The following is a 25,255-nucleotide window of genomic DNA, read 5'->3' on the forward strand; positions in this document are numbered from 1 at the left end:
TTGGCTTGGCCACCCAGAGTGTGCTTCCTTGTCCTGCCAGCGGTGGTTCTGCCCGGAGGCCTCTTCCTGCCCGGAACCCCCCTGGGAAATGGCTTCCTTCCTACCTGAAGTTTCCAGTAGGAATTGCTTCTCCAAGGTCGGGGTGGGCAAAGGAAGTCTGCAGACCATACGGTGGAGAGACGTCTCTCCTGTGGCTCCACTGAAGCCAGGTGGAAGCTGCGGGAGGAGCCGAGAGCTCAGGGCCTTCGGGGAGCAGAGGGCAGGGTCCCGCCCCACGGAGCCGAGCTCTGCCGCTCTCCGACAGGACACGCCATGGGCCTGCAGCCCCGCCTGCAGCGGCCATGGGCACGTGAGCCCGTGGAGACAAGTGGCTACCAGGTCACGCACGAGCCCGGCACAGTCGTCTGGCGTTTGCTTTGCTTGGAGTTTTTGATGAAGGAAGTCGGCGCGTTGTGTTCCATTTGATCCTCGCGGTGACAGGGGTGTACAAGGCAGGTGGCTCCCTGTTAGTGGGTAAGGGTGCAAAATCGAGGCTGGCCAGTGACCTGCCCAGGGACACATGCTGGCCAGTGGAAGACTCGTCCTAGATGACCAGTCCCGTCAATCAGCCCTGGGCAGGGAACTTCCACCACCGCCGCTCACAGGCTCTGACCCCGCCGGCCTCACCCACACGGGGCTTCTGCAGAGGACTCTGCTCAGTCATGTCTTTCCTGAAATTGCCAGTTGCCAACTGAGACGTCACAAAGGAACTGCAGACGCGGCATCGGGCCGGCGGCCCGGTCCTTGCCTCTGATAACTGACCGAAGGCTTTGTACCCTTACCTTCTGTGTGCAGGTGAGGGGGGAACGGGAAACTGCGTCTCAGAGTGAGGGGTTCCGCTGCACGCCCCACGCCCGCCCTCCAGGTATATGCACAGTTTTCTCAGGAGAAAACACAGGAACGGAGAGGGTTGATAGCTTCCAGTGGGTCACAAGCTGCCGTGTGACAGTCTGAACAGGAACTGAATTCCTGCACTTTTTCTCGAAGTGCGCTACTAAGAATGTATGCAGAGCCAGAGGCAGGGGAGAAGCCCACCGCCCGGCCCTGGTCTTCATTCAACCCGCCGTCAGTGTGCGAAGACCCCGTGACCTGTCTCGGCACGCGGGGCACGCTTAGCAAGCGTCCGCCCTTTATGCTGCACTGAGACAGGCAGAGGGTCAGTGGGCAGTGCAGGTGGCACTGCAGGGCTTGCTGTTGGGGGGCACCATGACCACTTCTCCCAGGGCGAGAGGCTCCGACCGCCGGTCTTCCGATGGCTCCCTCTCGTGGAGCAGGGCCGCGAGAGACCCAGGCTCACGGGTGCACCTTTTCCTCCGGAAGCCGTGGCATCAAATCAATCGCACACCTTTGGATTCACCCGGAATCTGGTCGGGGAGATGGTGCCCCACCACCACGCAGGTCTCCATGAGTCAGGGCAGGAGCCACGGCGGGGGTCTCGCGAGCCACCAGGAGCAAGCGGACAGTTCTGTCCTTCAGTGGCCGGCCTTCAGTCCCATCAGGAGCTCAGGACTTCACTGGGTCTTCGGCCCCCACGTTCCTGCTGCAGTGGAAGATGGGTGGGTTACTCTGCTGTTCCATGCTGGAAAGGCAGAGAATCCCAACTCGGGAACCTGCAGCCGGCCTGCGGAGGGCGCTCTTCCTGCCTTCTGATGGATTGGGGCAGGAAGGAAAGACCGCGCCCTGGAATGAACAGAGGGTCCTTGCTTACCCACCCAACAAGCGCTGTTCACGCACCGCCTGCCCAGGCTGGGCCGCTGAGTAGGACGCAGGGCCTGCCCTGCTGCTGGGCTGCTACAGGGCCAGCCTACACAGGGGACGCACTCCCAGCGGGGAGAGCAGGGCAGAGCTCAGGAAGCAGACATCAGGAGGCCAGGACACCGATGCTGTGCCCAGACAGGTCCTCTTGACCCGGAGGAGGGAGGTGGGCCAGGAGGCACCAGCCTCAGCAGAGGCCAGGTGCTCCTCCTCCCGAGTCAGAGGATCCCAGGAAGCAGGGGTCCTCCAGCTCTCCGCCAGCTACCTGCTTTCCAGACACGGTGCCACTCAGAAGAGAAAAGCAGGCACCGCGACCCTCACTGCGGGACAGTCGGGAGCCCAGGCCGGGTCCCCCTCTCTCGGCCAGTCTTAGGCTGGCTGCTTCTCACCCTTGCCTGAGGAAGCCTCACTGCCACCTGGTAACGAGAGGCCGGCACAGAGCGGGAAGGGCCTCTGGAGGGCCGACGATGCCCGCCTGGCGTCCTCCCTGTTTTCCTCTGTGGGAGACTTCAGATCTATTCGGGGGGAGATGCCGCAGACCCGGCCGTCTTGGGCACAGGGGAGTCACGGGTGCACCAGGCACCAGACCCAGCCACAGGCTCAACTCTTCAGTAGAGGAACTAACCACACAGAAGTAAGTGGCGCTCGATCCAGAACGAAGACACGAGCGCCGTTAGCCAAGGGACGGAAACTGTGGACACAGGAGCAGACATCTAGTGAAGAACAATCCGAGTTCCGGGGAGAGGGCCGGCGAGGACACGGGGTCTCCAGGAGGCACGCAGTGGAGGAGAGCAATGCAGGAGGAACGAGGAGCCCTCCCGAAACCCCAGGCGAGAGCGCGGCAAAGACAGGCCAGGCTGTGGCCCAAAAGCACATCTTTGAAACCTCAAGGGGATGGATCATCCTGCTGGTGTTGAAAGAAGTGATTGACAAGCCTCAGAAGGAGCAGGGAAATCCATTCCAGGTCCCGGGGGGTGGGGTTTTCTAGAATTTTATGCCAAACCCAGTGGTCTGTCATGGGAGAAGGGGAGAGGTATCATTCAAATCCTAAGAACTCCGAAAACGGAGTGTTGACAGATGCTTCCCGGTGGACTGGTTTAAAAAGTTCCCCACCCCAGCAGAACGGGAGGCCAGCCAGGAGCCGTCACAGAAAAATGGATGTGAGCGCGGAGGTCCTGGGACATCTGAAGCCACAGCGTGCTTGCAAAGCCAGGACAAGACTGAAGGCAGAAGCTAAATGCGCTTCTAGAAAAAGATGCAAAGAGCAGAAAAGTGTCACAGGGAATCTCAAATTAAACTTGCAGCGCCTGAAGAGCGCAGGGTGAGGCAGCGCAGAGGCGTAGCCCCCCGGCACACGCCAGGAGGTGCATGGGCTCTTCTGGTTCCATCATTCATGAAACGGGGGCTCAGGAGGGCAGCTGATGAGCGGAAGGGTCCTCCAGCTTCATTGAAACCAGGACCTCCACGAATCCTTCATACCAAAGGCAAAGGAAACCTTGCAGGACAGACAGCAGGAAATAACATAATTCACCCGTCAGCACGAGCAAATCATGGCCCCAACCGGAGCGTGGGTGGACAGGGGAGGCGGAGGGGAGGCCAGAGGGCCGTGGGGGACACCCGTCAGAGAAACCCAGTCACCTGAACAGGCGGGGAGTGTTCGCAACCTAACCAAACCCCAAATACAGCCAAGCACTTTTCCGATAAGACATGAAAAAGGAATCTGTTTCCATGTTGGAAAGCAAAGACTCAAATGAGGAATTAAAAAAAAAAAATCCAACTCTTCCCCTTGTAAGAGACAGGCCTCCAAACACCACCAAAGACAGGCACTTCGCAGAAGAATTCACACGGAGGAGCACAAGCAGCCGGGCTGAGGTAAAAATAGACTTTTCTCCAAAGGCATTAAGAGAGCATTCACAGATTGCTAATGACGGATTGTGCTGCTGGGTAGGAGCCCCGCCCCACGGGGTCCTGCCAGAGGCTGTCCCTGCTCCTCCTGATGTCCTCTGAGCGCTTTCCCTGGGGTTTTTATATTCCTCAGCTGTCCTGGGGCCACCGTCCTTCCTGGTGACCTTCACGGTCATCTGCATGCAAATGGCTTGAAAGTCTGTCATCAGCCATTCCAGTTTGTCCTTCTGTGACCTGGGCTGTCTACAGGGCTGTCCCGGACCCTCCCGCCAGCATCTCGAGACCAGCCCGCCGCACTCCTCCTCCTGTTCCTTCTTGTCCTGTCCAGCTGAGCACAGGCCAGGCGCTGTGCAGGACAGCCGGTTCTTCACTGTCCACACAGCGTGCACCTCTCCCCAGGCCTCTGGAACCCCCCCGAGCCCACTGCGGGCTTTATCCTGTCCCTTCAGTGGCTCCTGTCTGGCCTTCTTTGTCCTTCTGCCAGCCAAGGGTGATTTTTCTCAAGCTCAAACTTGACCAAGTAAGTTCTCTGCTGAAAATCCTTTAGCAGTTCCCTCTTCCACCCCAAAGGCAAAACCAAGCTTCATGCTTCAAACAACTAAAAACGGAATCACCATTTGAGTCAGCAAGTCCAGTTGCAGGTGCAGACCCCAAACAAGGAAGAGTGGTGGGAGAACAGAAGGCTGTCCTCCCCAGGAGCCCCGGGAGGCAGCCCGGGGTCCAACCACGGAGGGCGGGAGGGACCCTGGTGACACATGTCCACCGTGGGCGGTCCGTCAGTCAGCCGTGAAGAGGAAGGACGCCCTGCACCCACCAGCACCTGGTGAACCTGAAGGCAGCCCACCAGGCCAGGAAGGCCCGCCACAGAGCTTGCGTGTGGCAGGGGTCCTGGGCAGCAGAGTTCACAGCAGCAGCAAGAAACCCTTGTGGGCGACAGCGCTGGACAGGACAGGGCTTCAGATGGGTACTTTGGACATGGACAGTGGGCATGGCACAACGGACGTTCCCGAGGCCTCAGAACCACACGCTTCAGGGGGATCACAGGGTCGACTTTGTGCTATGTGTATTTTACCCCAGTAAAGAAAGCAAAGGCACCCCAAAGCGACCTCGCACCAAGGCCCGTGTGGGCACGCGTCCAGCCGGCCGCGCTAGCCTCCTTCCCCACCTCCTCTGCTGCCCAAGTTCCCAAAGGCTCCACATTCTGCCACCTGCGTTGACTTCCGTTACTGTGACCAGTGCCGGGGACTGTCCACTTAGGAATAGAAAGAGGTCATTTTGGCTCCGAGTGGTCGAGGTTTCCCTTGATGGTAGGTTGGCCCATGGCTCTTGGGTCTGTGTGGGGGTCCAGTACCTCCTGGGGTATGTGCGGTGGGACATGTGCTCACCTCATGACCAGGACATGAAGAAGAGGGAGACCCCGCCGTCCCCTCGGAGGGCTGCCCACAGCGGCCTGAGGTCCCCTAGGCCCTGCCACTCCCAGCGGCAGCTCGGGGGCCAGGCCTGCACCACGTGGCCCGTGGGGGACACTTCGTCCACACCACAGCTGCGAGGGCACCCAGCCTTGCCCCGGGTCTTGGCATGGCTGCCCCAGGCCCACCCGCATCAGGAGCTCTTCGCTGCTTGGTACATTGCCTCTGGACCGAAGCGTCTTTAAAGGATTGCGAGTATAAGAATGATTTATGGAGAGAGAATTCTTTCCACAGACTTTACTGTATTATTCCTGGTCTTTGACAAATGAAGTAAAGAATAAGTTTGTAGAAAACAGAGATGATAGCTAGGAAGTCATATGATAAAGATGAATAAAGACAGGTAAATTTGTATAATTGACCTTATAGAGATGCCACCACAACGGAAGATCCCTTAGGCTTCTAAACGTAGCCGAAGTGTGGGTCACATTCTCTTAACTAATCCACTAAAACCACCACCACAGAAGAAACTGACAGACAGCCAAACCAGGAAAGAGAAGCAAGCATCAATACATCAATGAGAAAGGGGATAAGACTAAGTTTGAGAGAAATGTTAAATTGTGGGTCTAATCCGCATAATTAGACGCTACTAATAATGAAAGTACAAAACATGTTTTCCAAGAAAAGAACAAAATTCCAAAAGTGACTCAAGAAAAATCTAAACGCTGACCGGCACGACTGTGGGGAGAGGTTCTTGCTGGGCCTGTGTCCTGGGCGTGGTTCCCTGGAGCCGACGGAGGTCCAGGAGGCCTGCCGACCGGGGGTGTGGATCCTCACACCGATGTGCCCCAGGCGGGAAGCCGTGGGCTCCCGGGACCCGCACCTCCCTCTTCCCGGGCCTAGTCCTGTCTCTGCCTGGCTGGACCACAGTGCTGGCCACCGGCCTCAGGGTCCCCGGGTCTCCCTGGGGGGTGAGCAGTCATTTTCTCAGAGTCTCGGGTCTGACAGGGTCCAGCTCTGTGGTGGCCCAGTCTCTCATGGGCAAGTCCCCTCCTCCCTGTGCTCACAGCTCTTAATGAGGCCCCTCCTCGCAGATCCCGCACAAGGCAGAGGCTCCTGCGGGCCGACTGTGCCCACCCCTGGGATGTTCAGCCGTCACGCAGAGAGCAAGGTCACCTCAGCCCCCCGATGCCCTTACGCACGTAGGTGGCTTCATCAGGTTCTGGTAACTTCGATGAGTTTCTTAGAACAGGAGCAGACTTAATCAAGGTAGGCACTGCCTTAAAAGAAAGAGGAAAGAAAAATGTCTTTCCTTCCTTCCTTATGGTCCAGACTGACGTAAAACGCCGGGTTCTGAGTTCGCCCGTGGCTAAGTCTCACTTCGGAAACCCCTGTCTTCGCCGTGGTGGGCAAGGCTTATTCGCACTCAAATCACACGCCCCTGGAGGGCGGCTGGGGTCTTCTCACGTCCTGTTCATTCCAGGACTTAGGATGAGGGGACATTCCCTGTTTGGTGTGGCTTTTTGTGGCAGAGTGTGCACCGAGCTGAGAGGTGTCTCTGTGGACGGTCCTCACTTCCCTAGATCACCCGCCCTCACATCTCAGGCGCCGAAGCCCAATGTCAAGGGCAGGGAGATAGAACCCTCCCGGGGAGGGGAGGCCCTAGTTGAAGGGACACACCCTGGTAGGCTTGTCGCCTCTGATTCCTTCTGTGTGCCTTGGGGACACCTGGTGTCCAAGCCGTAACACTGGTGAGAAATGGCTGGGGTCCCACACACTGCCTCGCGCCTCCCAGGGCAGCACCGCAATGACCAAAGGACCTCCCAGCTGACCACTCAGGCGCCCCCACCCGCATGCCCCACGGGACCCAGGGGACCCTCCCCATGGGACTCGGCAGATCCAGGTGGCAAGCAGGAGGGGACGCGCTGAGTTCCTGGAGGACAACAAGGTTCGGGAACACGCGCTCTGAAGTGTGATGGTTCTAAAGCCTGGGGACCAGGGGTTGGCAGCAGGTGGCTGGTGGGCAGAGCAGGTGGTCCTGCCTCTCCAGGAGTCTGACTCAAGGGACGTGTCCCTCACTGCAGCCCAGGAAGGGACACTTGTGCCTGGAGCCGAGTGGGATGTCCAGAGGAGCCGGCTGCGCCTCCCCGGAGGAGCCGGGCTTGCCCGCCGCGCCCAGGCTGCGCCCTCACGGTCTCTCTCCGCAGTTCGACATGCAGAGGATGACGCTGGAGGAGCTGAAGCACATCCTCCACCACGCCTTCCGGGACCACCTGACCATGAAGGACATCGAGAACATCATCATCAACGAGGAGGAGAGCCTGAATGAGACCTCGGGGAACTGCCAGACGGAGTTCGAAGGAGGTAGGTGCCGCCCCTGCTGGGCCCCGGGCGGGAAGGCCAGCATCTGCGCCTCAGGAAGAACGTGCTCGCAGCCTCCTGGGCCGAGGCCACGGGCACGACAACCAGAGGCCAGGACTGCGTTGAAGGCCTTTTGCAAAGACGCAGGGGCTTTATTTTATTCCGTTCTTCCCCCCAAACGTTGCATTTTTGCAGAAGTCCCGTTGACCCTTCTGTCCCCTTACGGCTGAGTCAGAGTGGCCAGGTGGCTCTGTGGTGTTTGCCCTCACCAAACGGAAGCTGGCTGCAGGGTAGCAGGAGGAGCTTGCTAAGGAAGTCGGCAGACGAGGACCAGGTCCGCTGGCAATGGTGTGGCTCTGGCAAGGGGCGTGCCCTCTGTTCTCCTTGTCTGTAACTCAGGGTAATGGCACCTACTTCACGGAGTCCTTGGGGAGGGAGACCGCTGTGCTTCCCCAGAGCCCCAGGGCACAGCAGTTCATGAGCTCAAGCAAATAGTCCCAGGAGAAACGCGGTTCCACTGACGTCCAAACAGAGACCCAGGAGAGGCCATTTTTCTTCGGCTCATGAAAAAAAAATTAAGGGGGAAAAATAATAAGAAAGCCTCCCTTATCTCCCAGTCCGCTGAGAGTCCTGGGCAGCTAGCTCGTTTAATCTCTCTTCCCCGTTTTGAAAGGCACAACCATTACGGCGGCTCTGATGGACAGAAAAAGAGACTTTTTTAAAAATTACATTCAAACATCTTCAGACTGTCGTCAAGTTTTAACTTGTTCAGTGTCGGGGCTTCTTAAAGAGGTCAGGCCATTTCTACTTTTCCTTACAAACACCTAAACAAGTCAGTATCCACTGTGGACGAGCTGTCCCGCAGACAGCAGAATGAGACCTGGCCATCAGGTCTCGGGGCCGCCACAGAGACAGGCCTCCCTGCCTCCATCTTGCTTCTGCACCTGTGGTCCACAGCAGGCCCCTGGGCATTTGGACCCTTCTTTGCCCATCCCAGCCTGGTCACAGCTGCACTGCTCTGTCTCCTGACTCTCCTCCACCTCCTCAGCCTCCAGTCCCCGGAGCCTCGCATCCCCCCAGCCTCTCAATCATCCTGCCCTCTCTTGCCCTGTCTGGTCACTTCAGCTGCACCTCACTGGCACCCTGGAGGCCCCTGGCCCCGTCACCTCCTCCGTCTCCATCCCAGGACCTGGCAAACCCAGCACATGGTTGTGAAAGGACCAGGTCATGAAGCCCTTTCTCTTGAACTCAGATCATCCTCATAACCACCAAAGACTGAGGAGAAGGAAGGAGTGGACAGGCATTTCCCCGCCCCAGAGCCGGACCCCAGCCTGCCCAGCCCTGGCCACTCCCCGCCCCACTCACAGCTGAGCCAGGTTCAGAGCCCGGGAGCAGCTCCTGTAGAGCCTGGCTCTCCCGCCTGGCCCGCTGACCCTGCCTTGAAAGCCCATCCTGCCGGGTTTGAGGAAGGGCTCGGCCATGAGCCTGGGGGGCAGGGGTGGTCCTCCCGATCCAAGGTGGGAGAGGCTGGTCCCCTGACTTGAGGCAGGAGAGGCCGGTCCCCCTACCCCGAGGCGGGAGAGGCTGGTCCCCTGACTTGAGGCAGGAGAGGCCGGTCCCCCTACCCCGAGGCGGGAGAGGCTGGTCCCCTGACTCTGAGCCAGGAAGGAGGAGACGGAGGAAGGCGTTCTGTGGCAGAGTTGGAGTTTGAGGAAGCCCACATCAGTGCTCAGCAAATTTGGAGTCAGGACTGAGAGTTGGGAGGGTGAGAGATGGCGGAGTTTGGGGGAAAGGTCTGAAATGCAGCCCTGGGCGGCGCATGGCGGGAGCCATTGGAGAGTCGCGGACAGCAGATTGGCAGGGACCTCGGGGTCTTCCTGAGTCGCTGATTCCACGCTTCCTCCTTCTGAATCGGGGACCGGACACTTTCCAAGGAGGTGTGGGATTCTGCTCAGGTCAGGGAGCTTCGCCCTTCCTCCTACCTGAAGGGAAGGACAGAGCCGGCCCAGCAGCCCCAGGCTGGGGCACTGGGCGGGAGTGATTTTGTCCACGGTCTCCCTTTTAGCTTGGGTTGGGTTTGTTTGTTTGATTTTTAGGTCGCTGCATCTCTCTCACACACACACACACACACACACACACTCACACTCACACTCACACACACTCACACACACAGCCCGGCACTCCACTCTGCCCCCTCTCTACATAGAGCCCTGCAGACACAGATGAGCCCCAGGAAAGAGAAAGAGGGGTGAGACTCCAGGCCAGAGAGAAAGCAGGCCTCCCTGCTTCCTCAGGAGACCCGGGACTGCGGCCACATTATGTGCAGAAACCATGTTCCTGGGCCCCAAGAGGCCCCTCCTGCGATCTTTCTGGATTCCCGTATTTAGACAACTGCTCAAGGCACTTCAGTGTCATGGGGACACGATCGGTCAGCGTCCCGCGGGGGCTTGGACCCAGAGGACCTGTCTCTGGTGCCCCCTCCCGTCCGGGCTGGACGAGACCCTGAAGGCTTCTGCTTCAGTTCGGCAACTTCTGACCCCCATGTTTGGGTTTTGGAGAACATAAGCTCGGTGACGCCAGGAGACAAACTTCTGCTTTACTATTTGGTTCCAGTTGCCGCCTGTGTGGAATCGCATGATCTCGTGGTTGAATCATTCATCCACTTGTCGCCAGATCCTTATTAAGTGTGCCAATGACAAATTACCCTGCACAGGAAGTTTGGGAGCATTTGCTCAAATGTGTTTGCCGCTCGTTCCGCGGACTGCTTTTCCACCCCGTCAGGCGGGAGAGGCAGAGAAGAGGACGTCCAGAGCGGTGTCCAGCGTGGGTCTGCTGCACGCTGGAGACCCTGCTGCCCAGGGGTGGCTGTTGCCCGTGGTTACAGGTGGGGAGCAGTCGCAGGAGGGTGGAGCCATCCTCAAGGTCGGACAGGTCAGGGACGTGAAGCAGGCCCTCCACACAACCGCTGGCTTAGGCTCGGGCCCTTCAGGGTCCCCACACAGTGGCCCATCGTCCTCCCCACTGAGTTTCTGTTTCACAGCCAGTGAACCAGGTTATGTCTGGAAGCCAGGTTGAAGTGCCACTCGTGTCAGTGTGTGCGTGTGTGTGTGTGTGTTCGTGCGTGCCTGTGCATGCGTGTGTGTGCGTGCATGTGTGTGCATGTGTGTGCGTGTGTGTGTTCATGTGTACACGCCCTCTCAAGATACACCTGGGTGCCGTCCCTAAATGGAATGCCACCTGTCAGACTCTTCTAGACATTCCGAAAACAAAACCATCAACCAGGGAATAAACGGTTTCTGTGAGAGACAAGGCAGAGCTGCCAGGGCCACCCAGTGCCTCCATGGTGGACCAAGCCCTGGAAGAGCTCGGGGGCAGGTGAGGTTCCTTCCCACTTGGTGCCGATGCCCGAGTGAGCCGGGGACGTCACCTAACCTCTGGAGCCTTGTTTCCTTCTCTATTCCAAGCAGCGCTGTTCAGTGGTGACTACCCAGAAGCAAAAGCGTCCAGGTCCGTGAAGGTCAGAAAGAACCAGGCTGCGGATCCACAGTCCTCAGCACAGTCCGCCCACCACCGTCACCACATTCCCACCGGCCATCAGGAGCACACCTGGGGCAGACCTCCCGTCACCTGGCTGCATGGGGGGTCTCATGCCAGCCAAAGGAAAAGGGCACCGTGTGTCACCCTCACCATCTGCCCTCAGCCCACTGTCTCCCTGGGGAGGTGGAGGAGGCTGTGACGCGTGGCCACAGAGCAGGGCGGTTTCTGAAGGGATCTGGGACTTTGGACAAAGAGGCATTCTCCTCCTGGGGGACCCCAAACAGCAGCTCGCGGGCACGTTTTCCAAGGCTGTTCCAAGACGCCGCTCACGGCCGGAGGCCCGTGGCGAGGGCAGAGCTGGCTCGGGCTCCGCCTGCCCTGAGGACAGCCTGGCCTGAAGCCCCACACCTCCCCTCAGGGACTTGGCAGGAAGTAAGTGTGACAGCCTGCCGCCGTCATTGCTGGAAGGAAAACATGACATGGCCAGCCCGGGAAACCGGAGGACGAGCTCATGAGTCGGTGAGCACAGAACACAGGCCAGCCACAGGACCACCAGTCCCTCTGTGGGATGTTCCTGGAGACGTTGCGGCAGACGTGCTGTGGGCTCTGCGTCTTCACGGGCAGAGCCGCCATCTTGGTGCCCTCGCTCCTCCCATCGAGTCACTGCCAGCTTTGGGGTCACCGAGGGTATTCAAGGCCCTTCAGCTGCAGGTGAGAGAAGGTCAACGGGACTCCTCCAGCCGAAGAGCACAGGCTCCCGTGATCAGGGAGACCAAGAGGAGCACCTCAGAGGCTACACCCGAAGCTCTCAGGGGCTCGCCCTCCCTCCCTCCCTCCCTCCCTCCCTCCCTCCCTCCCTCCCTCCATCTTCCTCCCTCCTTTCCTCCCTCCCTCCCTCCCTTTCTCCATCTTCCTCCCTCCCTTCCTCCCTCTCTCTCCCTCCCCCTCCCTCCCTTCCTCTTTCCCTCCCTCTCTCTTTCCTCTCTCTCCCTCCCTCCCTCTCTCTCCCTCCCTCCCTCTCTCTTTCCTCTCTCCCTTTCCCTCCCTCCCTCCCTCCCTCTCTCTCTCTCCCCCTGCCTCTCTCTCCCTCCCCCTCCCTCCCTTCCTCTTTCCCTCCCTCTCTCTTTCCTCTCTCTCCCTCCTTCCCTCTCTCTTTCCTCTCTCTCCCTCCCTCCCTCTCTCTTTCCTCTCTCCCTTTCCTGTCTCCCCCTCCCTCCTTCACTCTCTTTCCTCTCTCCCTTTCCCTCTCCCTCCCTCCCACCCCCTCCTTCCTCCCTCCCCCTTCCTCTCCCTCTCCCTCCTCCTTCTGTCCTTTCTCCCTCACTTTCTCACCTACTCTCTCATCCTCACTCCTTGCTCTTCTTCCCTCTCCCTTGAGTTCCTTCCTGGGGAAGTTCAAGAGGTGGCAGGATTCTCTCTCCCAGGATTCATCTCCATCTCAGGGAGGGGCTCCGATCACACAGCCTGGCTTGTGGCTCATGGCTCACGAATGAACCCAGGGCAAGCCAAGGGCAGAGGGGATGTGTTCCTGGACCCAGAGTTCCGGGGGTGGGGGGGCACAGACCCTGGGGACAGGAAGGCCTCCAGCTAGGCCGGGCAATGCCGGGGATACCAGGGGCCTGTGGACGCATCCTCTGGGTGGGCAGAGCTGTGGCTGTGCAGCCTGAGAGGCGGGGCAGGAGCAGCTCCACCCCACAGACCTGGACTCTTCCTCCTAATGGGTTCACAGCCCAGGACCTCGCCTGCTCCCTCCCAGGCCACACCCTCCATGGCCACCCTGGGTCTTTGCTGGGGTCTGGGCACTTCTGATGTCCTCCGGGTACAGAAAATTCCTATCCTATGGAATGGCTGGTCGCACGCACTCGTGGAAGCTAGACCTGGGGGATGGGAGGGCAGCCCGGTCCCCAGCCTGGGGCTCTGGCTCACTGTGAGAACCGCTGAGCTGGGAGGGGTGCTGTTTTGCTTTTCGATGTTCCTGAGCCTTAAGACACGCAGCCCGGTTTCCAAGGACAGAGGCTGAAGCCAGAGGGATCATGGCCCCATTGCACCCGGGATTGCTTGGCAGGTGGGTGGCAGAGTCCGTGCAGACCAGCGTCTCCAGGAGAAGATCCAAGGGCCTCTGCCTATTGTCTGTGGAGTGGAACAATGTGAATTGCTGTTAAAATAAGAGGGGGGAAGACAATCTGTCGTCGAGCTTGAGACCCTGGTCCTGCCAAGGCAGCCACATGTCTGTCAGACACAGAGCTCCCTAGCCAGTTCTCAGGAGTTGTTAGGAAACAGGAGACCCCACCCCTCTGTCCTGCCTCAGCCTCCCCGTCCACATTTCCTCCCCAGATAACTTCCTGGGCTCGGTGGTGTCAAGTCCTGTGCTGGGAAGAGTGCTCAGTACTACCGGGAGGAGAGATGCAGAGCTGGTCACCAGCAGCAGGAAGCTTCAGTAGGATCCAGAAAGGAGTCGGTCCCCCAGAGCTAGACTTCAGGTTACCACGTAACCCAGGCTTGTCCACCCCAACCACAAACATTCAAAACCCGAACCCACACAAAAACATGAGTGCGCAGCAGCCTCACTCATCAGACAGATGCCGGGTGAACTATGGATGGAGGACATGTGCTCTCGCCCTGTGGAATATCCTCTATCAACAGACAGGAAATGTAGGGCGGCTGCGGCTCAGTGGCAGAGCTGCAGAAAGGAAAGAAGGGGGGCAGTTTGAATGAGCGGACCTGCAGCCTCAAGCTGAGGGACAGCAGCCAGTGCCCATGTCACCTGACTCAAGGGAGCAGCAGGGCCACAGAATCAGAGCCCAGGTGGGCCCTCGCCTGGGCTGGGGCCGGGAGGGGGAGTGGGCACCGGTGTTTGGGGGTTTCTCTTTGGTGTGATAGAAGGTTCTTGCATTGGGTAGTGCTGGGGCCGTACAGCCTTGGGCGTGTGCGAATACCCGTGGATCGTACTCACCTGAAAGGACTAAAGAAGAGCTTCTCCATTAAAATCATAGAAGGAGCCACTGGGAGTGAAGCTCAGTGGTAGGCGCTGTGCTCAGCAAGGGCAAAGCCCTGGTGTCCACCCCAGCACCAAAAACACAAAGCTAGAGGAGAAGATCCTTTGAGAGCAAGACGCAACCATGAGGAAAGAAAGCTCGGGTTGGCCTAAGAGGTCAGAGGGCGCCGCTAGCAGAGAGGAGGGGGACAGTGCTTGGAAACAACGTCCAGCTCCCCTGTGGACAGCAAGGAGTAGACCTGCTTGTCGGGCACAGCGACGGCCAGTGGAGGGCACTGGGTGGGCTGGGAGCAGAGGAGGGACCCTGGCAGGAGGGAACTGTGTCCCTCCATGGTGGTCCCTCAGGGCTGGTGGTGGGGCGTGTGTGGGAAGACACACAGCAGGGTGTCCACTGAGCAGTGCTCCAGAAAGCTGCGTCCAGCTGCAGCTCAGGATGGGTTAACCAGGAAAGGACCTGAGCTCTCGGGTCACAAGAACCAGGCCCAGCATTTCTCCAGCAATTTAGCTTTCACTGGGGTCAGATAATACATGAAGTGACTCTTGTGATGACCAGAACAGTTGCCAGAGCTCTTTTTACAGAGAGAGGAGCTGAGGCTCAGAGAAGTTCAGTCTCTTGCCAAGGGTTCCCACATGGCCCCTGGCAGAAGAGGTCAGGTCCTGGACTCGGTTCATCCCAGGCTGACCTGTGGTTTTCTTGGGGGCATAAAGTACCGACATTAAAAATATATAAATACATCAAAATAGAGCACAGTGCATACACATCATGGCAAGCAGTGGCCTTCGTTATTACCAGGAAACACAGCGCTGAGCTCTTACTCCTGCCGCCCACGCCAAGGAGTGTGTCTTCCTTGGAACCTTCTGTGGCTCAGCAGAATACCAAGAAGGTTGGGACTTGGGTCTTAGAATCATGGGAATCGAGACCTGGGCCCTCATCCCACCTCCATCTGTGGAATGAGCCTGGCCTCCGCTTCTTGGAGCCTCAGGCTCCTCATCCATCCGCTGAGGCCATCGTGCCCAGCGACGCTGACGTCTGCCATGAGTACACCTGCAAAGAAAGAAACAAACAGCAGAGAACGCAGCCGCCGCCCGGGAGGAGGCTCTTCTGTAAGGAAGCGGGGTTCCAAAGTCTGCAGGTGGGTGCTGGCTTCCATCTGCTGGCAGGACCTTCCCAGGTCCTTCGTCCTCACAGCAAGGCAGGTCTTAGCACCCTCTCACAGAGGAGGAAACCGAGGCCTGGGGAGGGGAGCTGCTGGCAGTCACACAGAGGGTGGGGTCACCACGGATGGGGTTCCTCCCGGCTCTGAAATCCTGACCTTTGGCTTTGCCTCAAGTTTGGGGGAGATGACAGAACTCAGCCTAGGACTCTCCTCCAGGCAGCGTCTGAATGACAGGCTCAAGTTAGGGTCTGCTGCAGAGCCGCTGCGGCCAGGGACTGAGCCGCCGCTCCCTCCGCGTGCCTCTGTCTCAGACTCTCCAGCTCCTCCTCCCTCCTTTATCTCAGCCCTTCTGCTGCTTTGAAGGATTTTCAGATCAAAGTTGCAGCCGCTCTCCTGGGGCCCAGTCCTTCACAAAGAAGGGCCCCAGCAAAAACTTCCTCCCTCCGCCCAGCACACAGTTTGCTCTTCTTGGAACCTTCCATCAGCCCTGGGGACCACACGGGTAGGACAGCTTCCAGAAGCATTTCCGTGCAGGCGAGCTGCCCAGAACATCTAGCCAGCCCTCAGAAAGTGTTGAGTTGTGCCAGTTCCACACCTCGCCTCCTTTCCCACTTCATCCTCTCTCTCCTCGAAACGCCAGCTCCCTTCGGCTTCCCGAGAGTTGGTGTCTGTTCACGCTTGCCCAATCCTGGGAGCAGCCGTCTCCCCACCAAGGAAATGCGCTTCCTTCAGCTAAGAATGGAAGGTCCAGACTCAGCAATTTGAGATTAAACCTCAAATACTGGAAATCGCCCAAGGGAATCACAGTCCAGTGGGTCAGTGGATCCTGGAGGGTTGAAGATAACAGGAGAGACATAGTAGAGGTGGCTATGTGGTCAGCAGGTGCTGCAGAGGCAGCTGGACTGTTCCTGGGCCGGGCTCTGTGTGAAGCTGGCTCATTGGAGGAGCCTTTTCTGCAGAGGTAACGTTTAGAGATCCCTCAACAGGTCTTGAGGCATCTTCTCCCGGGGAAATGTCTGCCTTTGGAGGCTTGGCCAGTTTCTTTCCTCTGCCCTGTTATTTCCAGGAGTTTGGAGGAGCCACTTAAGGGTGGGCAGGAGAGGAACCTGGGATGGAACACTTTGTGTGTGCTTTTTCTTTGGTACCAGGGATTGAACTCAGGGGTACATAACCACTGAGCCACATCCCCAGCCCATTTTAGTATTTTATTAGAGACAGGGTCTGGTTGAGTTGCTGAGGCTGGGTTTGAACTCACGATCCTCCTGCCTCAGCCTCCCGAGTCGCTGGGATCCCAGGCGTGCAACTCTGCACCTGGCACTTTGTGTGTTCTAGAAAGGTGTGTGGCCCCGCCTTGACATTTCTTTTGCCAGCCTGGAACAGGTGGATTGAAAGAACCATCTTCCCTAAGAGCCCCACAGGCCTGTGCGCTGACACCCCCGCGCACACACCCCTTGTCCCCAGCAACTCAGGCTCCACCAGGCCCACTGAAACAAACTCTGGAAGTTGCCCGATCTCCTGGAAAGCTTATGAGAACACCCATGCCCCGCCTCCGCCCCAGAGATCTGAGGAGGTCCTTCTGTAGCAGAGCCGAGAACCCCCCTGGTGCCAAGCCGCAAGGGTGCTCCACTGGGCCAGTGGGCAGCTTGGTGTCCAGGCTCCTGCCTGCCTCGGAGGTGGGATGTCAGTGACAGAGGGCACACGGGCAAAGCACAGGCTAGGGCTGGGAGGGGGCAGGGAGGGGGCAGAAGCCCTCCTGGGAGGCTGGGAGGGGGCGGGGCTTGGCAAGAGCCGTCCATCTGGGCTCGCCCTGCTCTCCCCTCTGGTTGGTCCATTGCCCTGTCCTGGCCCACATTCCTCACCCTCGGAGGCTAATGCTTCAGTGGAGACCTATGAACGGTTTTGCAGGAGCCTTGTAAGACAATGGTGGTGTAAGGCCCAGCATATGGAAAGATTCAGAGGAAGATAGGTCGGGCCAGGTCAGGCCTGGCCACAGGCTCTGGGGAGGACCTCTTGCTTCCAGAAAGTCTGAGAGGACCTTTGCCTCCCTGTCTTCACGCTGGTGGAGGGAATATTGTCGCCGCTCCTCGGGCGTGGGCAGGATCCTGGCTGGTGATGCAGATCACGGGGATCGGCCCCGCAGAGCCTGGGTCGGCAGATCTGGTGTGGGCCTGGCCAGGAATCTGCTTTGGAATAAGCTTTTGGGGATGGGATGCTGCTGGCCCGAGGCCCTGCCTGTGTGTCTGCAATGAGGTCAGGCTGGCTGGGAGTCGCTGTGAGGTCACCTAGGGCAGTTCCAGGAGGGCGAGTCGCTCCCAGCCTGGGGCAAAGGTCCAGGGCGGCATCCCACCTCGCTCCCTCCTACCAGCTGCAGAAATCCAGGTGGCTGGACGGTGCCACTTACCGTCACTCCACCTGGAAGCTGGTCCCCTGCTCCAAAAGTGAAGTCCATCCCGGCATCTGTTAGGGAAGCTCACCATTTCCCACCCTTGGCCAGGAGACAGGCATTCAGTTCCCACAAGGGCCATGGGCGCTGCCGACTGGTCTGAGCGGTCTCACCCCTCGGGAGGCCGGGCCACTGTCTCACTGTGTCTCTCTCTTCTCTCTCCTCCCCACCCCTCCCTCCACCATCCCCGCCCTGCCCTCACCCCTCCCTGCACCAGTGCATTCCCAGAAGCAGAACCGGCAGACCTGCGTGCGCAAGAGCCTCATATGCGCCTTCGCCATGGCCTTCATCATCAGCGTCATGCTGATTGCGGCCAATCAGATCCTGCGGAGCGGCATGGAGTAGCCTCCCGCCAGCTGCCCTGCGGACTTGTGGCCGGCTCACCGCGCATGTGCATGCCCTGCGGGTGACTTCCTCCACTCAGCAGATCTGGACCTGTGGACGATGCAGTTGATGGTACCTTCGGAACCACCCCAAGGTTGCAGGGCGACCTGGATATCCAATCAACTCCATCTCCTTGGCAGGGACACCAAAGGGCTGTCTTCAATGCTTTAATGGTCTTGTTTCCTAATGCAATAAATAGCCAGGAGTTCCGAATTACCGCTTCAACCGCCAGTAGTAACTCTGAAGATAAACTTCATTTTCATCTCGGAATTCCAGTGGCCATCCAGGTGTAACGGTGGCACCGGAAGTGAGAGGGGAGAGGCGTGAGCCGCCGTCACCTCCACCCACGCCCCATCCTTTCAACGCAGGGCCCAGGGCCTCCGGTGGAGGTTGCTCCTCAGCTCCGAGAGCTGCCTGTGGGTTGCTACAGGAGCCGGGACTTCCTGCCTCACCCTGGTTCCTTGCTCCGCCAGTGGAGAGCCCCCAGACACGAGGGAAAGCCATTCAGAGGGTGCGGCCCGCGACGGCAGCTGCCCTTTGCTTCCGTTCCTACTGCCTTCTCTGCGGGATGTGGGTGGAGCTGGGCTCTCGCTGGTTCCCTGCACTTGGCCTTCTGTTCCTAGAGCCCACCTGCACCAGCATCTCGGAGTCTGCAGAGAACCCTGTCTCAGCTTTGCCACCTGTGCTGCCCTTAGAGAAGACAGAACCAGGAATCACGGGCACCCAGAGGCACGGACAGACTCGCTGCTTCCTGGGCAAGGCTTCCTGGGCAAGGCTTCCTGATCGCTCATCCGCACCAGCTCATTCTCCATCCCACACTCACCCCTGCTCCTTGGCAGGGGGTGAGGCCCACCGTGGGAGGGGCAGGACGCAGACTGGTGAAGAGATCTTGGCAGCCCTGGAGGAATGGCCCTCCAGGTTCCCAGGCTAGACCCCCTCTGTAGGTTGGGTTACCTGCATCCGACCCTGCCTCAGCTTGAATTTGCTTAGTTTAGTCTTCCCCAGCTACACGAGGGAATCCCGTCCAAGCAGGATGAGGGGGATCAAGCCGCCGCGCTAGCTCACACAGGTCCTGGCTCACCGAAGAATGTCCGCGAGCTTGGCCACCGTGACAGGAAATTCTCTCCTGCCGGCAGAACACTTCTGCTGCAGAAGGGAACTGAACCCAGGGGTCCGTTTCAATGCCACGTCCAGCCTGTCCTTCCCAACCCCCCACGCGCCATACCCGCCGTCCCTGTTGACGCGGGCTCACACGGTCAGGCTGGCCAGCGACCTCTGCACGCGCTGTCTCCCTGTGTTCTTTCCCGGCTCAGGTCTGTATTTCCGTAATGCAATCGTCTTGCTCCTATCTGGATCTCGCCCTCCAGGACTGGGGCAGGTCTCTCCTCCCCCGGCAGGGGGAGGGGGCTTGGGTGCAGTGTGTTCCCCGGCCCTCCCTCTCTGCTTCCTCCCTGCTGCCTTTTTAGATGTGGAGCCCCGGTCGTCTCCACGTAGGGTCTTCTTCCAACTCAGCTCTGCACGCACGCCCTGCCGCCGCGGGCAGCTGTAGAAACTCACCGCGGAGGCTGCCTATTCACAATGAGCACAAGCACACTAGGGTCTGAGCCATAGAAAGAGGGAGCAGATCCAAGCTCCCAGGAGCCCGGGGGGTGATGTCCCCAGCCAGCGGCCAGGCACCTGGCACATCCAGGCCCAGCCAAGGGCAGCAGTCTGCCTTGCCACTGACCGGCCCTGCCCTACCCCTCGCCCCCCACACCCTCCCTTTCTGTCCCTCCCCTTGACAGAGGACCACAGTCCCTTTAGGATCAGATCCTAACCTAGAAGAGGTCCAATGCTGGAAGCGGATACAACCTCCTCCATAGCTCCCTCCTAGGACATTCCCCTCCCCTACTGGGCATGGGCGGAGGGCACTGCAGGTCTGACAGGGACACAGTTTCCTATCTTTTGTGGATCTTGAAGCCCTAAACCACACCCTCCTGGGAACAGAGGTGCAGGGCCTGGGCTAGAGTGGATAGAACCCAGGGAAGACCCTTCAAGGACCCTGCCCCCTGAGAAGGGGTTGCATGGCTGCAGCCAGAGCTGGCTCCAGGGCAGAGAGTCATCTCTGCAAAGGCTGCACTGGCAGGTCCTGCCTGCCCTGGGTGCGCTGACCTGAAGGAAGCGGGGTTGGCCCCGTTCAGAGCCCAGGAGGCGCTGCGCAGGGCGGGGCTGGGGAGTCAGGCAGGCACCGCCCCTGCTCCCTACGGAGCCTGAGCATCCTTTCCCTTAAAGGGACCCCTGTGCTCACTCTCCGGGATCTGGAATCAAGCCAGAGGAAATCCGAGAGCACGCATGTCGCTAGGGAGAGGGCAGGGAGGGAAGCCAGGGTTGTCGCTGATGGCCTGGAGGTCACCTGCGCTCGCGGCGCGGGGCTGAGGCCGCGGTGTGCCCAGGCAGGCTGAGCCGGGGCCTGCCGTAGACTCGGCTCGGAGTTTGTCACCACGATTGCGCCCTGACAGCTCTGCTTGGGGGTCTGTCTAGGTCAACCTGCTGTCGGGTGTCAGCCCCCCCCTGTTCAAACAGAGGCTCCCCAGGCCGCCTGCTGGTCCGCCTCCCATCATGGTGGCTGTGAGGCTGACAGCTGAAGGTTGCAGAAGGCGCTGGTCCCCTGTGCCCCAGGAGGGCCACGTGGCCTCCATTGGAGGTGACCTCTACAGGAACCGAGAGGAAAGACCCCAACCGTCACTGTCCTGTCAGGGACCAGAGGTAGGAATAGGGGCCAGGGCTGCCAGCCACGGGTGGCGGAATGCTTGGCAAGCCCAGCTTGACTCTTGCTGGCCACAAGAAGGGGCGTCAGCCCACCCCACCCCACCCTGACCACATGGGTGACGACCAGGAAGGCTTTTTATTTAGGAGAGAAAGAGAAGTGGACACCAGTCCCCTCCACCCCAAAGAAGCTGTCTCTCACCATTTCAGGTGCAGACAGAGCCCCGAACAGGACTCAGCACTGGAACCGTTAGCAGGGGCTTCCAGAATGTGTGCGGGTCCCACGTGACCCAGCTGTAAGACGAGAGAGAGGATGTCGCCATGGCAACCCTTGCATTCCACCCGGAGTCTGCCAAGGCACACAAAAATAGGGTCTGTTTTCTTAAAGAACTCGGGTTCCGCCTGATGGCTGCCTGGCTCCTCGTGTCCCATATCCTGCCGGGAGGGGACACTGCCCTCCAAGAATCTGGATGGTTTCTCTGCCTTTTCCTCTTGTGTTTGGATATGTTCTTCCATTTACTAGGAGGAAAGGAGCTCCCTGGAACCCCCACCAACCCCTACTCTCTACCCTGCCTCCCAGAGCAAGAATCCCTAAATCCAGGCAAAAAAGGCAAGATTATCATCTGGAAGGTAAAAAAAAAAAAAAAAAATGCCTCCAGTTCTGGAAAGCAATCTGTTTACCTGCCGAGAGGTTCTCCTGCCTGCCAGAAATGTGAACTGAGTGGACTGAGGCTGAGGCGGGGGCTCAGGCACGCTAGGGGTTGTAGAGGTTTCTGGGTGTTTTACTGGCAGAGGCCACGTGGCGAGCTAGACCTTCTCCCGACCTGCTCCTGTCTGTGATTTCACGTGGCGAAGGCCTCCTATCTTGCTGTCCAAAGCAGCTCATGAAAGATAAGTAGCTCATTTCGACAAGAGCGCTCTTCCCCACGCCCGCCCCCTGGATCACAAAGCTGAGCCGGGAAAAAGTTGTCTTTTCTTCCAAACGCCTCCTGCGAGGCGCCGGCCAGACTCAGGTCCTCAATCAAGGAGAGTTTTGCACATTGTTCTTCACCTGAAATTAGCGGCCTCCCTGGTACCTCGGGAGGGCACAGCCACAGGGCGACTGTGTGGACCGAGGGCACTCCCTGGGCTGGGCTGGCCGGTGGTTGTGGCTGCACACCTTGGGTTCCCCTAGCGCTGTTCTGCTCGCCAACCTCAGAGGCTGCCGAGCTCTGCTCCAGGCCACAGCCCTCCCGCCACACTGGGTCCTCCTACCACAGGGCCTCTCCAAAGGCCCTGGTACTCAAGTTGCCGTGACCCACTCCACCGAGATGCAGAGAGGGTCTGGACCCTCCTGCCCGGGGGTGCAGATGAACCAAGATTTAGTTTCTAGACTCGGGCTACGTTACCAGGAGCAGGGCTCTGCCTTCCCTGGAGGACGTCGGTCTGAAACGACCCCAGATCAGAAGGTTTTCTTCTGCCTCTCCAGGGAGGCCCACGGGGCCAAGCCTGAAGCCCAGAGGCCTCACTGTAGCCATCCTCCCTCACCGCCCGTGCTCAGCTCCCCCAGAAGGGAAGACTCCATCAAAAATAGAAAAGAAGTGGTACCCGCAGCCAGGGGTTCAGTTATTGATAGTGATGGTGAAGCAGAGGTGCCATTCACAGCCCGTCTCCAGGGTAACTGAGGTGTCAGAACTGTTCAGCTTCACTCCACATCTAGTTTGACCAAGTCACTCAGGGGACTGTCCTGGGCCACGTGGCCATGGCGATTGGTGAGGAGGAGCAAGGCCAAGTGCACCAGCCAGCTAAGCACCTTTCTTCCCGTCCTGTGCTCTTTGCTGACGCACATAATCATTTTAACAGGCAGGGCTTCTACCTGATGTTTGGGATCCCCTTTGCATGGTCTCAAGGGACGTGAAAGTCACGCTCAAAAAGTCTTTGAGGCAAATTATCTTGGTTCAGTGGACTTGACATACCCCACCAAGAATCAGGTGTGTCCAGTCCCATGAAGACCGTCCCCGGCTCTGGACAGCACCCGCAGGGTCCCCTGCACGTGCCCAACACCAGGTACGATGGTCATCCACCCTCCAGTGTGACAGGCTGGCTTTCACACCAGGCCTTCTCACACTCTCAGAAGTTGTCCTTCAAGTGAAAAGCGGGTGGAGGCTGGAAAATCAGCCTCCAGTGGCATGAAAATCAGGCTGAGGGAGGGGCACCTGGGTCTCGGGGTTCGGCTGCGAGGCCGCCTGTCCCTGGGCCTGAGAGAAGGCCGTGGGGGTGCAGGTGCTCCGTGTACTTCCCTGTGTACTGGCCTACTTTAGGGACGCACAGGATCGGGTGCCATGGGGCTGCCTGTCAACCTGATCTGATTGACGTGCCCTGTGCATCTCAGGAGGAGGCTGGTGGCTGGCCTTGCCGGGGAGGACCAGGCAGTGGCCAAGCCCTCTGCCAGGTGGTGAGACCCTTGGGACAGTGGCCAGGGAAGCAGAGCAGAGACCCTGGAGGGCAGTCAGTGTGGTCAGCTGGGAGGGCACAGGAAGCAGGGCCCTTCACCCACTAGCCAGGTTATTAGAGTGACTGCTGTCCCTGTCCTCAGGTTTCTCACCTCTGAAGCCAGAGGACAGGCCACCCAGAAAAGCCCTCTGTTGGGACATTCTGCTTGATGTGAAGTTGGATGAATGTCCACTGCTGTGAGGGTCTTGGCCAGTCCAAGAGGCTGTGGAGATGGTGCCCCTTGGGCGTCCACTGTCTGTAAATGAGTCAGCACCCCCTGGTCTGTGTCACGCAGGCGAGGGGGTCTGAGTGCTCCCTAAGGACTTGCTAAGTCAAAGGAGCATCAGGGACGGGCTCTGAGTCCTCCCCTCAGCCCACCCGGCCATGGGGGCCCAAACTCAGGGCAACCGGGGCAGACAAAGCCTGACTCCAGGGCAGGACGCGGGTTCTGTGCCTGAGGCCGCCTCCCGGGAGCTGGGAATGGGAGTCCAGTCTCCAGTCCTCGTTCTTTCCTGTTCCAAGATGGCGATGGTGGTCTGTGATCGTGTGGCACTGTGAAAGGCCAAGCCACCAGCTCTGGCCACTGTCTGGGAGTTCCATTGGCAGTCCCGGGCGGCCCCGTGGTGGCCTGCGCTGCACATGCTGGAGGGGGGAGCCTGCCGCAGCTCTGACCCATCCGTGGGGAGGGGTGGTGGGCCGAGGAGAGCAGCGGCAGGGCCCACAGAGTCTGGCCCTTCTGCCCCAGGCCAGTGTCACCTCCCGAGAGTGTCCTGTGTCCCCGTTTCCTGCTGCAGGCCGAGGTCCCAGGCATTGTCCTGATGCTGTTCTTCCCCAGAAAGACCAGGGGGGCCCACGGAAGGATCCTCCCAACTCCGGATAGAAATGTGCACCAGCCAGTGTCCCTCAGCGCCCCATGAAGAATCCAGAAACGTCCCCTTTTTTTATGAAGATAAGGATTTAGGGTCCTTGAGTGGCTTCTTGGTGGGGTTCTGAATGCAGAAGGATGCTCTTTCCCAAGGACTAACCAGACAGTGCCCTTGGAGGGAGACCAGATTCAGGGCATCTGGTCAGGCAGGAAGCTGGCCATCGCTCCTCTGTGGGCAGGGCTGGGGTCACACGATCCCAAGGTCGTTAGACTCGAGACGGGAGTTGTTTCTCAAAGCACAGTGGCGATGACTGGCACCCTGGCCACCAGCACGCTGGGCGTGGAGAGGAGCACAGTAGGGCCAGGGTGCTGGAGCCCGGAGCTCCGAGTCCAGGAGGGCCCGAGACCGACACCTGGATCCCAGCCTTCCCGTTTACCTCACACGGCCCTTCCTTTCTTTTTTTATTCGGTGTTAGTGGATGATTTCTGCTATCAAGTGATGAGAGAGTCAGCAGATTAGTCAAGAGAAAACCTTTATATAAAATGTAAATATTAATATAAATTGGCATGCAAATTACTGATCAAATGAAGTATATATTATTAATATGTTATCTTAGTGTATAAAGGAAAACTGACTGCCATATTTACCAGATGTTTTCTCTAATCAAACTTGTCTGTAAATATATAATCTGTATAAAAAGAGTCTAATTTACCATTATTTATGCAATAGAAAAAAAAAATAAAAGTTCTTTTTTTTTTCTTTTGATGAGAGATTCAGTTCGTTATCTGTGCTTGGATTGGCAAATGGGTCATGAGATTTGTTTCCGCGGCCCTGAAGGGCTGCCAGATCTGCTCGGATGACAGTCAGCGTCACCAAGAAGCAGCAGGTGAGAGGCAGTGGGGGGGGCCACGGGGAGGTGCCTGCTGGGTGGAGGAGTTTGGAGGGGAATGATTGACAAGCAGGATTCACAGCCCGTGGAGCATATGGCGAGCGTTGGAATGGTCTTCTGGCTGGGAGCAGTCATGATCATTAGGAAAGTCTGCAGACACCCCAGCTAAAGGCGCCCCCTCTTGGGATTCCATTCGCCAAATTCCTCCCACATTAGCATTCAGGCTGTGTGCACTTAAGCCTTTGGAATTAGTAATGCTACTGAGCTTCTTGAAGATAGGTCTCTAGGGTCTCTACCCTGC

General features: G+C 58.6%; 1 protein-coding gene across 7 annotated transcripts in view; it reads left to right on the plus strand.

The window, feature by feature from the left end:
* Caln1 (calneuron 1) overlaps nucleotides 1–24,824 on the plus strand; it is a 396,206-nt gene extending 371,382 nt beyond the window's left edge. For all 7 annotated transcript variants that reach the window (XM_047533188.1, XM_047533184.1, XM_047533186.1 and 4 more), the window contains exons 5-6: nucleotides 7,313–7,469; nucleotides 17,816–24,824. In XM_047533188.1, the coding sequence (XP_047389144.1) occupies nucleotides 7,313–7,469; nucleotides 17,816–17,943 (285 nt within the window). In that variant the 3' untranslated portion in view covers nucleotides 17,944–24,824. The remainder of the gene's footprint in view (nucleotides 1–7,312; nucleotides 7,470–17,815) is intronic.
* The last annotated feature ends 431 nt before the right edge of the window (nucleotides 24,825–25,255 follow it).

Source organism: Sciurus carolinensis, chromosome 18 (assembly GCF_902686445.1).
Source record: "Sciurus carolinensis chromosome 18, mSciCar1.2, whole genome shotgun sequence".
Taxonomy (NCBI): Eukaryota; Metazoa; Chordata; class Mammalia; order Rodentia; family Sciuridae; genus Sciurus; species Sciurus carolinensis.